The sequence below is a fragment of the Balaenoptera musculus genome, chromosome 3 (genome assembly GCF_009873245.2).
Source record: "Balaenoptera musculus isolate JJ_BM4_2016_0621 chromosome 3, mBalMus1.pri.v3, whole genome shotgun sequence".
NCBI classification, from domain to species: Eukaryota; Metazoa; Chordata; class Mammalia; order Artiodactyla; family Balaenopteridae; genus Balaenoptera; species Balaenoptera musculus.
The window spans coordinates 151,979,075-151,991,761 of NC_045787.1; the positions used below are offsets into that span (position 1 = coordinate 151,979,075).

At 48.5% G+C, this 12,687-nt stretch overlaps 2 protein-coding genes across 3 annotated transcripts in view; both read left to right on the plus strand.

The window, feature by feature from the left end:
- GFPT2 (glutamine-fructose-6-phosphate transaminase 2) overlaps positions 1–2,084 on the plus strand; it is a 47,584-nt gene extending 45,500 nt beyond the window's left edge. For both annotated transcript variants that reach the window (XM_036848581.1, XM_036848583.1), the window contains one exon: positions 1,209–2,084. In XM_036848581.1, the coding sequence (XP_036704476.1) occupies positions 1,209–1,253 (45 nt within the window). In that variant the 3' untranslated portion in view covers positions 1,254–2,084. The remainder of the gene's footprint in view (positions 1–1,208) is intronic.
- Positions 2,085–11,314: 9,230 nt separating this feature from the next.
- Positions 11,315–12,687, plus strand: part of MAPK9 (mitogen-activated protein kinase 9) — a 59,254-nt gene continuing 57,881 nt past the window's right edge. The window contains 1 exon segment of the mRNA XM_036848584.1: positions 11,315–11,554. The gene's annotated coding sequence lies outside the window, so the exon portion shown is untranslated.

The window sequence follows — 12,687 nt, forward strand, 5'->3', positions numbered from 1 at the left end:
CATCACCAGCAAAGGGGAGAGACATAACCCCAGAGTTCCATTTGGTTCTTAAATACTTATTTGGCATAAAAATTCATAAGAGAAATATTTTCATTTAAAATAACTCTTTTAAAGTAACTTATACCACCTGAAAACAAGATGGGAACTGCAAGATGTATGAAGGCCATATTAAACCATAAGCTTCTCACCCAGAGGCAATGTTAATTAGCAAATTTAATATTTTATTCCAGTCTTTTCCTTGTGCCTGTGAATTTTTAAAGAGTTTTTTGAGATAATATCAAGGATGAAATTTTATAACTTTCTTTTTAATATATTACAAATATTTTCTCACATCTTGAACTTGTAAGCAACATTTGATCATTGCACAATATTCCACTGCAGTCTTACAACATAAATTTTAACAATTACTTAACCAGTCTTCTATTATTTAAACTGTTTCTAATTTTTTGGAATATCTGCATAAATAACAATTGCAGTGAATTATCTTTGTACATACATCTTCCTCCCACATTAGAAGATTTATTCTTAGTCTAGCAAATCATTCAACATTTTGGAACTCCTATATTGTCGATTTCTGTTCCAGAAAAGAACCAATTTATGATCTCACCAGAAAGTGTGTGTGCAAAGAAATAGTTTTATTACAATTTTGAGAAGCTTTAAAAAATACATATCAATACCAAAAACAATATAACAAACATCCGATGGTATATATATCATCCAGCATTGACATTTGCCAACATTTTGTCATTTTTGTTTCTTCTCTTTTTTAATGTTATTGTAAATGAAATAAGACCCTGTAGATAAAGTTGAAGGCCACTTTATCAACCATCCTCAGTCACATTTCCTTCCCAGTCCATACCCTTAACCAATAATTTAGTGCATCTACTTCCAAGAAAAGTGAATTTTTAACGGTACAAATTGAGCTAGCTATTTTTAATAGCATGAATCGTATCCTTTTAATAGTGTTAACACTGCATGACACATAGGTGCACCATAAATATTTATTGCATAAACTAAACATTGTACAGTTCAGTAAAGTTTCTGGAATAAGGAACCGCTTCCAAGATGCAGGTCTCAAGGAGCTCATGGTTGGAGGTGCCCAGGAACACCTGTCTCCTTGTCGTCAAGTACTCTGAGAGTAGGCTTTATAAACACAGTGTGTTGCTGAGACCTGTGGGGTCCTGAGCAGCTACTTTCTGTCATTTTAGGTTGACTTCCCCAGAAATCTGGCCAAGTCTGTAACCGTGGAATGAGAACAAGAGTGTGAGGAGACCATCACCGCCTTTAATCTGATTCAAGACCTGTCCCAGTGACACCAAGTGGGAAGAAAAGCTGGCATTCTGCGTGTTCTGAGTAGATTCCAGTAGAGCTTGACAGCTTTGACGTGCCTTGTACCCAAGTGCTTTGCTTACAGCAGATAGTGTTTCTCTGTGTCCTGAAGTTGCCAGAGGAGAAGGGAATCATTGTTTACACATGGGATCTGAGTGGACTTTTCCAATACCGTGCAATAGAGATACAGCTCTCTTCAGAGTAACTGTGAACCTTTTTTAACCAACACTAGTTAGTTTTAAAGACAAAATATTTATAATGACAATTGTATAGCTTTTAAGTTATTTTTCTAGTATGTGGCTTTCTGTAGCCGAGGTAACGCCCAGACCGTGCCCTCAGGCTACCCAGTGCACCCAGTCTCCTGGCAGGGGACATTCATCTCAGATTTGAGCGCCAGGCATTGCCCCTCTGGACTCCTTTCTCCTTTCCCATCCTCTCTTGGCTGCTCCTGAGTCCTGTCCCCTGACTTCAGGGAAGCCCCCTCCCACCATCTTCCTATGCCTCCTATAAGTCCTGTCAAATCTCAACTCCCTTCAACAGTGTCTTCTCATCTAAATTTCTCCGACAACTTCTCTCTGATCATGGTTCTTTTTAAGATCAGGCAGCATTTTGGTCCCTGCTCCTGCCCATAGTAAAACAGCCTGAAAAATCCCATGCAAGAGAGTAGTTTCAAGAGGGCTACCTTGCCCTCTATTTAAAAGCATGCACAATCAAAGTACTATGCAATTTTAAGACAATAAATACAGTACAATTTTTTTGTCTTGTGCGTGTGGATTTTTGTTAATCTCATTCTTTTCGCATGCTTTTGAGGGCTCCTCAAAACAAACTCAGCAATGTCTCGTGGGGGCAGCCCTGTTTGTTGGTAGCCGCACCCGTGACCTGTGTGCTTCTAGGATGAAAATGAGGACTATTTTACAGATTGGAACAAAATGCAGGAGATTTGGGACTCTGGAATGAGAATCCACTGAACAGCTCTTGGAGGGGGTTGCCCAGAGCCTAAATGCAGCATACAGAGGTGAAACTCAAATTTGTACTTTTTTCCCCCAGTAAGCCTATAAAGTCACCAATTTTATTAATAGAATCAGGCAGGAAGATAGAAAGCCAGAGACAGAATTCTTGTGGAGTTGGAGTTTGGCTCCCTATGAAAGTGCTATCCCAGACAGCTCGAATGGTGTCTTCATGGCAACTAATTGGTATGTGTAGCTCTAGAATCCCATCAGATCTTTGTTCTGGATTACCTGTGGGCTATTCAGTGACTTTTCCATCCTCTTCTATGCTCTCCTCTGTATCACAGGGGTTGGAAACCTGGGAACTACATTTCCAGGTTAAATTCCACCAGTGAGAGGCACTCCTGGGAGATTTGAAAGACAGTTTAGAGGTTATAGTATTCAATGAGAAATTCATATCACTTATTCATATAACTTATTTCTGTGCTGGCAGAGGCAGACAGGAGGTCCTGTTGTGGCCCTTGGCACCAAAATACCCTCTATGGTGGGGCTCCCTAAAACTCACCCATCACTCAGTGCTCCAGGCTGTGGTGGCCACCAGCAGAGCTTTCCTGTGGCTCCTCCAAAATCCTAATTCTGAAGAGTTGGCAGGAGCCCAAGGGGCTGCGATGGCATTCTCTGACCTTCCTCCTGCCCTTCTCACAAATTAACAAGGGTGTAAGTCTTGTTGGAAATGCCTGCTCTGGTTTCTGTCTTCCTGACCAAACAATGACCAATACAACTTCTGAGGTTAGGAGACTACAAACTAGCCAGAACATTTTTATCTGAACAAGAACCAGAAAAATGTATTTCATCCTTAACACCTGAGAGGTGATGACCATCCTGACTGCTGTGCTCATTGTTCCCTTGCTTTTCTTTATAGTTCTACCTGTGTATCTACCCCATACAATAATACTCAAACAATAATACTGCCTAGTCTTGAAATCGGAGGGCAAGCACACACCAGCCATGCCAGGAGCGGGCAGCACTGTCCCCGCTGGGCAGAGGCTCCAGGAGGAGGTGAGTGGAGCAGTCTTGGGTCATGGTCTGACTTCCGCTTCTCTGGGAGGTGACAAGGCCCTTTCTGGGGGACTCATGAGCAAGGTCACGAGTGAGTCTTGGGAAACACTGGGCTCTCCACAGTCGGGTGCCTGGCAAGACTGAAGTGTAGACCAGGAGCTGGGCATGCAGCAGAAGTCCGGTCAGTGAGAGTGGGCTGCTCTGTCCTTTCTATATCTGAGCCCACCGTGGTCTACCTCCTGCTCTCAGGGAAAAGCTGGAAACTTCTGTGAGTGACATGCGTGTCCTCAGCAGAGCCTGAGGGGAGAGACCCTCATCAGCACATGGTCAAGACAAGCCAAGTACTGATGAGAATCTGGGCCAAGTTCTCCTGGGCTTTCTGTCCTCGGGTTAAGAAGATGGCCTGATGGAAGGGGGGTCTTGGTGATGACAGTCTATGTGCCGGGTCACACTGCTGCAGTGTGGCTCAATTGCCCTCCACAGCTGCTGCAGAGCTGTCACCTTGGGATCACCTTTCACCATCCTCCAGGGGATTCTCTCCTCATCTCCTCATCTCTCATGTCTCTTGCTTCCTGTCTCTGTGTCTTCCTTCTTCTGAGTTTCCTTTATTGTTTTGGTGGAGCACATACTTCTTGAGTAAAGATGCTGGGAGATAAATGTTTTGAGACCTTGCATGTCTGGAAATGACTTTATGACTCACACTTGATTGAGGGTTTAGCTAATTATAGAATTCTAGGTCAGATAAAAATGTTTCTTTCAGAATCATAAAGGTAATGCTCCCTTACCTTGTTCCCAGTATTGCAGTTGAGTCCAAAGTCACTCTGGTGTGCCTTTGTCAGTGACCTCTTTATTTCCTTCTTTTTGTTCCCTGTGTTCTGAAATATCACAACAAGGTGCCTGGGATCTCTTTTCATTTAGTGTTGATTTCAGTCTGGTTACTCATGAACTTCAAGTCTGGGATGTTTTCTTGAGTTACTGTTTTATGGATTTCTTTTTGCTTCTCTAGCCTCTCCGTTATTTGGAGGTGAAGCTGCTGGGGGGTATAGCTCAAGGGTAGAGCATTTGACTGCAGAGGTGAAGCTGCTGGAATGGCCTGTAATTTCTTATCCTTTCTATTGTTCATCTTATCTTTTTTCTCTACTAATTGGGAGATTTCTTCAATTTTCTCTCCCAACCTGTCTACTACCAAGATTTTTCATTTCTGCCAAATGATTTAATTTCCAAGAGCTCTTTTTTTGGCTCTGAATATATATATATTTTAATACATATAGTATTTTTAATTAACTAAAGCCCATAATTTATTCATATCTCCTTAATTTGTATCTAATTCCCTTTTCCTATTCAAGGACATCACATGTCTCCTTGGGCTCCTTTTGGCTGTGCCAGTTTCTCAGACTTTCCTTGTTTTCGATTACCTTGACAGTTTTGAGGACTGTTGCTGGGTATTTTGTATTGATAGAATGTCCTGGGGCTTCCCTGGTGGCGCAGTGGTTGAGAATCTGCCTGCCAATGCAGGGGACACGGGTTCGAGCCCTGGTCTGGGAAGATCCCACATGCCACAGAGCAACTAGGTCCGTGAGCCACAACTACTGAGCCTGCGCGTCTGGGAGCCTGTGCCCCGCAACAAGAGAGGACACGACGGTGAAAGGCCTGCGCACCACGATGAAGAGTGGCCCCCGCTTGCCGCAACTAGAGAAAGCCCTCGCACAGAAATGAAGACCCAACACAGCCAAAATAAATAAATTAATGAAAAAAAAATGTCCTACATTTGGATTTGCCTGGTGCTATTCTTGTGGTTAGACTGGCGCTCTGTGTTTTGGGGAGGAAGACCCCAGAAGTAAAATGCCATTCTCATCACTTCATATCAAGGGTACATACTATCAACATGTCTTATCACTGTTATGTCAGGTGACCCCTGACTGAGGTAGTGTTTGTCGGGTACTCTATTTTTCCCCCCTTTCCATACTGAATTTTTTGGAAGGAAGCCATCATGCCTATCCCACACGTAAAGAGTAGGGAGTTATGCTTCACCTCCGTGAGGGAAGTATCTACATAAATTATTTGGAACTCAGTACAGATTTGTCTGTTCTCCATTTTTTTGTTAAATCATTTATTTCTGTTACTGTGAAACTCATGGATATTTATTTTACACTTTGAGTCATAACCCAGTGCTATGTTACTTATTTTGTTGTTCGAATTGTTCCAGCTATGGCTATTGGGAGCTCTTTCAGTTGGCTCTTGTGACATGCCCCCTCGTTTGTGTGTGTACTTTGTAAGCACTTCCTTTCTTGCACTACAACTTGCTCTAGGCTCATCTTGTATATTCCCTTCCCCTGCCCTAGAATCAGCAATTGCTCCAAGGACCCCTGGTTTCCTTTATTTGAGAATGGCATTAGAAAACAAGACCTGGGCTCTGGCTGTGTTTTCACTCCTGGGATGTCATTGCTTCTAGGCCATCTCAGCTGAGAGAGCAAGACATAACTTGTGTGCTGAATTTTTTTAATGGTGGCTCTTGTTACAAGGATGCAATATTTTTTCATACTCTTTGAAGCCTGCAATGATTTTTTTTTTTCCTTTGGAATTTTCTTCTCTACATAGTCTCTGTTTCTTTCAAGATGCAGTTTTCTGTTTGATTGTCTTAATTTTCTTTGCCATGTGACCTTGGGCTGTCCAGTCAGATTCAAGGTAGGTGGAAAGTCCTGAGCACACAGTGGGGCTTATTTTGATGCCAAGATTCACTGCCGGTCAATCTGGAAGGGGGCTTGTGGGGGGATGGAGGTCAAGCCTTTACTTTAGGCTTCAGGGCTGGTCAGACTTCCAGGGAAGAGCTTTCCAGTCCCTTGCCTTTGAGCAAGGGTCCAATGGCTGATGCTCTGGGAGATACCTGGAAGGGGAGGGCTGAGGGTCACCGCATTCAGCGTTCAGTCATACAGTCATGGGTCAACCCCATTTTCGTACAGCTCCCATGCCTTCAGCTGTGCCCCCAGCTCAGACATGCTTTTTTTTTTTTTAACATCTTTATTGGAGTATAATTGCTTTACATTGTTGTGTTAGTTGCTGCTGTATAACAAAGTGAATCAGCTATATGTATACATATATCCCCATATCCCCTCCCTCTTGTGTCTCCCTCCCACCCGCCCTATCCCACCCCTCTAGGTGGTCACAAAGCACCGAGCTGATCTCCCTGTGCTATGTGGCTGCTTCCCACTAGCTATCTATTTTACATTTGGTAGTGTATATAAGACACCCTGTTTCTTATTACCAGAGAATAAAACCCAAACTTCTGTCTTTCCCAACTGTTTTCTGCCCTTTCGCCTGCCACGTCCTCACATGAGCCTGACTGACCAGCAAAGGGTGGGAGCCGTGCAAGGGGGAGCCATCAGAGTCCTCCTATGGGGGTTTTCAAACTTGACTTGAGACAGAGGGTCACCCCCCTTAGGTGGTGGAAGAGCAGAAGGTGACATGGGGAGAAGGAAGCTGACACAGAGGAATGGGATGGGTAGAGAGCCTGCCTCTGGCTTTCAAGGCCTCAGCCTGGCTCTCAAGCCTGCAGTACTGAAGCCAGCTCTACCCCTGCTCTCCCTCAGGTGCAACAATGCAGGAAACTCCCCCAAATTGTCCCCATTGGTTTAAGTGCAGTGTGGCTTTCTATAACACACAACTAAAACAGTCCTAACTTGAATCCTTTGGCACATCTCTGGCCCTGGTAAGGGCTGGGGAGAAGAGAGAGGAGGGGTTAATGGACTGGGGGGAGAGCAGGCAAAGTCGAGGGAGGGGGCCGAAAGCGGCCAGCATGAGAACACTCACATACCCCGTGTGTAAGGTTGGCACCCCGCGTTTGGTACTTTGCTCCTTGAGTCCTCGCAGCACCCCCATCAGGTTGGGGTCACCACCGATGCCCACTCCCCATGGAACTGAGGCTCTCTGAGCCTAATCCCTTGCCCAGAGGAGCACAACTAAGTGGAGAGCCTGACTGGAACCCAGGTGAAGAGGCCCACATGGGGTGGGGAGGTGGGCAGTGTCTGCCAGCAGCAGCATCAAGGGCAGGGAAGGGCAGCCAGAAACGCTCTAATGAGCCTTGGCAGAAGCATGAGCAGGCCAAGGGCAGAAGTCCCCAGCCAAGAATCAAGCCAGGTTTTTCTCTCTGACTACTCCTCCCCTCTCACCCCTACATCCTACCTGTAAGACCTGACAATTCCATCTCTTGAACAGTTTTTTTTTTCCTTTACATCAAGTTTGTTTTGTATAATTTACACACATTAAAAGTCATCCTTTCTTAGGTGCACAATTCTGAGTTTTGACACATATATAGTCATATGAGGACCACCATAATTAAAATATAACAGAGTATGCTCATCACCCCAAAAAATTCACTCGTGGCCCCTGGGAGTCATTCCCCTCCCCACACTTGACATTTGACAACCACCGGTGTGACTCTGCTTTTTCCAGAAGGTCATATAAATGGAATCATGTATAGTTTTATGTTTGGCTTCTTTCACTTACCATGTTTTTAGTACTTATCCATGCTGTGCTGTGCACTTGCCACCAGGCCAGTCCTTTCTGTGTCAGGTAATATCCTACTGCATGGATGTACCACAGTTTGTCTTTCTATTCACTGAATTATGGACACATGGGTTGTTTCTAGTTTTTAACTGTTTTGAGTAAAGCTGCTATGAACATTCATGTAAGCTCTTTGTGTGAACATGTTTTTATTTCTCTAGGGTATATATCGAGGAATGGGATTGCTGGGTGGTATGACAGGTATGTGTTTAATGTTATCTGAAACTATCAAACTGTTTCCAAAGTGGATAAACCATTTTGCTTTTCCACCAGCAGTGTATGGGAGTTCCATTTGTTCCACATCACCATCAACACTTGCTACTGTCTTTTTTCATACAGCCATCCTAGTGGGGTGTGTAGTGATAGTGGGTTGTAATTTAATTTGAATTTCCCTAAAGTCTTGAAACAGTTTTAAAATCAGAGCCTTCCTTTTGACACCTGCTGCCTTGGCCCCAGACCAGACCTCATCTTCTCTTACAAGGACCTTTGCAATAGCTCCCTAATTGGTCTTGTGGTCTTAAGCCCCTCATCCCTGAAACTTCATGTGCCCTAGTGATCTTTCCAAAATAAACATCTAATCACACTGCTCACTTCCTTTCTTAATACTCCACAACAGCTGCCCTTTACCTCCACAGCCAGGTCTCCACCCTGCGATGCCCCAAGGCCTAGCAGGTAAGGGATGAGTGAAGTTGCAGGCAGATGTGGGTAATAGGGAGTTGTGGAGACTGTGGTGAACTAGGGGTCTCACCTAAAGGGGCAGCTGCCACTCAGTTCCAGCTGACTACTATGCGAATGTGGGCCCCACGTTGCCAGAGCTTTAACTATTCAAGAGAAACCAACAATTGTTTCCAAGGTGAAAGCTCCCAGTTTTTAAATGTTGGCAGCTAAAAATCTTACAACACAAAGAAACAAACAACTCTCAGGGTTAAACAAGGCATATCAGTTAGCTGAAGCCAGCCTATGGGCCTCCGGTCAGCTGTGCCAGTCCACGCACCTCAAAGCCCTCAAAACTCTCCAGTCCCCCTTCTCCATCTCCAGCAAGACTAGGTGATACATGGTTCCCTGAACATAGCATGCATGTGCTCACTTCTGAACCTCTGGGTCTGAGTGTGCTTTCTGCCTAAAGCACTGGCCCAGAACATTCCTGCTGGTTTTCCGGCCTCAGCTGGGGCTTCCTCCTGTCCAGGAGGCCTTCCTCAACTGCTCCTCTCCACCTGGCAGGCTAGATCAGCTGTCAGTGCTCATGTGTTCCCCCTTCCCCCACCCCTGCAGTTCTCACCACACTTGTGGCAGGATCTTCTCACTTGCTGGCCTCAACCGAAATCCTGTGCACTCTTCCAAGCACAGACCAGCTCCCTGGCCCCCAACCTGTCGCCTCAGCTCTGTGTTCTTAAATGTTCGTTGTACTTCATAAGCCAGAAAAAAGCAGAATCCTTCCAGAAAACTCAGCCGGAAATGCATATAGGTGTGTACGTGTGTACAATGATTTTTGGTACTCACTTTCCATGGGGTGAGTGCTGCCAAGTCAGGGCTGGAGTGTGTGTGAGAATGGCTGTTCCTTCCTAATCCGAGGAGAAGCACCCATGAGTGCTCCATTGTAAAACCACAGCTCCGACAGTTTCCCATAATCCTTGACGGTGGCAATTTTTGCTCCCTGTTTTCTGTTGTGCACCTGGGGCAGGTGGCAGTAAGGTTGAGTGTGGGCAGGAGCCTATCAGGTGGGCCCTCCTCAATCAGGCAACACTCAGGAGTTACAATTTCAAGCAGGGATGGGCCATACTCAGTTTTAGAAAACTTGTTCTGGTAGCCAAGGTGGGGGTGGCCTAAGGGGGACACCGTACCTGGATCCCTTCCTCTACCCTACCTCTCTTCTGAGGTCCTGGTGCCCCCAGCCTGGCCGTGGGTCACAGGCTTGCCACCTTCCCCCAGTTCTGCCACCCTGCTCCATGCCCCTCCCCCCCTGCTGCAGAGTCCTGCTCCTTCCCCCAAGTTTGGCCCCTGCCCTGGCCACCCTGTGGTCCTGGCCACCCTGTGAGGGCTGTTCCTCCTTCACAGTCCACCAGTCTCCCCATCCGCAAAGTCCAATTCCCCTCACCCCATCCACGGACCTCTGAGCTTTGCCCCACTGTGTCCAGCCTCCTTGCCTCACTTCCAGCCTTGCTCATCCAAACACAGATCCGACAACACCTCTCCCATAATTTCACACGACTCCAGACATGGTGGAACTAGATCCAGAGGCTAGAGGGCTGTGGGAGATGCCTGAAAAGAAGGTCAGCGTCTATATGTCAATGCTACTCTCTCTCTTCGTCCTAGCTTACCCTTCCCCCTCCCCGTGTCCTCAAGTCCATTCTCTACGTCTGCGTGTTTAACCCTGTCCTGTCCCTAGGTTCATCAGAACCATTTTCTTTAAGTTTCCATTCACTTTGTTATACAGCAGAAACTAACACAACATTGTAAAGCAATTATACTCTAATAAAGATGTTTAAAAAATAAATAAATGCCGCGATGAAGAGTGGCCCCCGTTCGCCGCAACTACAGAAAGCCCTCACACAGAAACGAAGACCCAACACAGCCAAAAATAAATAAACAAATTAATTAATTAAAAAAAATAATAATAATAAATAAATAAATGAAGTGATCAGGATAAGGGGGGAAAAAAAGGTCAGTGTAAACAAACCCCAGGTCCTAGGGGTCCTCAGCACTGCACTCCCTTCCCTCCATTTACAACTCTGCCATTCTCCTCTGAGACATAAGCTTGAACTCTGCCCCAGGCGCACCATCCTGTCCTCTCCTGCCCTGTCGCTGACCTGCCGAGGATACTTGTCTAAACATGGCCATCTCCTCGCATCTCCGTCCCCGACTTCTGGGAGCACCCCTACAAACTCGTTCACAGTGAGCAGAGGAATCCAAGGTCCTCTCCTCTCGTCCCCACTCCCTCGCCGCCTCCGCCTCCCGGTCCTGGACGCCAAAGCCCCAGCTTCCCCTCGCCCTGGCCCTCGCCCTCACCCCGGGCTCTCCCCCAAATGGGCCGGCTCCGTCTCCCTCCAGGACGACTCGCCGCTGCCAGTCTGCACCTGCAGCCCAGTGGCCCGGCTTTCGGTCCCGCCAGCCCGCCCTCTCCACCGTCTCCCGGCTCCGTGTTCGGCCGCCGCGCCGTGGGCCCCTGTGGGGGCAACGAGCTCAACTAGCGCGCCGAACCGTGCCTGCGTCAATAAGGCGCGGTTCCGATGTGCCGCGCTGCCGTCGAGCGCCGCTCCCCCGGCTCTGAAGGCCCTGGCTCCGCCCGCCGCCCCGCCCGAGCCGCCCGGCAGTAGTTCGCCCCCACCACCCCACGCGCGATTGGCTGTACCATCCCGGCTTACCGCGCGCTGATTGGTCGGCGCGCGGGTCGGTCAGGCCGGGCGCCGCTGCGGCGGCGGCGGCGGAGGAGAACGGAGCCAGACCGGAAGGGTTCTAAGCGCTCCGGCGCCCCTCACACCCACTGCGGCGGCGGCGGCGGCGGCGGCGGCGGCAGCGGCGACGGCGGCGGGGCGGAGCGGCGCAGAGCGGGGCGGGGCGGCTGGCCGAGCCCCGGGCAGCGGAGCCGCGAGCCGCCAGCGCGCAGCGCCGCCAGTCCGCCCGCCTGCCCTCTCCTCTTGGCGCGGCGGCGGGGAGGCGAGGTGAGCCCGGCGGGCGGGTTAGGCCCAGCGGGGACTCTCGGGCCGAGCCTCGCTGGGGAGGGACGGCGGGAGGGCCGCGCGGCCAGGATCCGCGGAGAAGGGGGGGTTGCGGGGCTGGCGGACTGGGTTCTGTGGGGCCGACCGGGGTCTGCGGGGTGCTGGTGACCCCGGCCGCAGCCCCTCGTCCCCCGGGCTGCCGCAGTCACCCCCGCCCGCCCGGCTGTCAGCACCCCAAAGCTGAGGGCCCGCTCCCTAGTCTGGCCCCGGCAGACCTACCGTAGGGTCTGTAGGCGCCCCCCCTCCCGATTGTTTGGCACACAGCAGCACACCTGCTCCGGGATGCTCAGAAGCCTGGGATTTGGTTCCTGCGACCTTAGCAAAGGCACTGACACTTGATGTTCCTCGGTTTTCCCCTCAGCAAAGTGGGAGAAATGTCTGCCCTTTGGGTCAGTGTTGTTGTCAGTCTATATGAATGTGTGTGAAAGCGCCTGGGCAGGAGCCCAGTGCACATTTGTGAAAAATTGGGCGGCATACTGCTCCTTGCTGGTTTGAGTGTGGCAGGAACCCCCTCCCCATCCGCCCAGAGTCCCCCATACTCACGCTGCTCCAGTGCCTTGTCATTGCACACTCAGTGCCCAGCAACGCCAGAGCGGGCCCTGCCCAACCCACCCCGCCAACCCCCCACCACTCCCCCAACCCAGAGCACCGTTCTCCTGTCCCACCCACCTTACTTGCCTTGAACGTTTAGCCCTGTTTACCTCAGGACCTTTGCACTTGCTGTGTCCAGTGATTGGAGTTGTCTCCCGGATCTTTGCACAGCTGGCTCCTTCTGGTTCTTCTGGTCAGATGTCTCACTTTACACAATACCTTCCTTGACCACCCTCTTTCTTCCCTTAGTCATTCTTTCTCATTATGTTGTTTAATTTTCTTCCTAGTATCTGGTTTGAAACTATTCTATTGATTTGCCTGTTTATTTTCTGTCTCTCCCACTAGGATGTAGCTTTATGAAAACAGGTAGTTGTCTGATTTGTCCACTGCTTTATCCCCAGTGCTTAGAAAGCACACAGTAAGTACTCAGTAATATCAGTCGAGTGAATGAATGAATGACCCTGCCCGCCTGTTGCTTCTCCTTT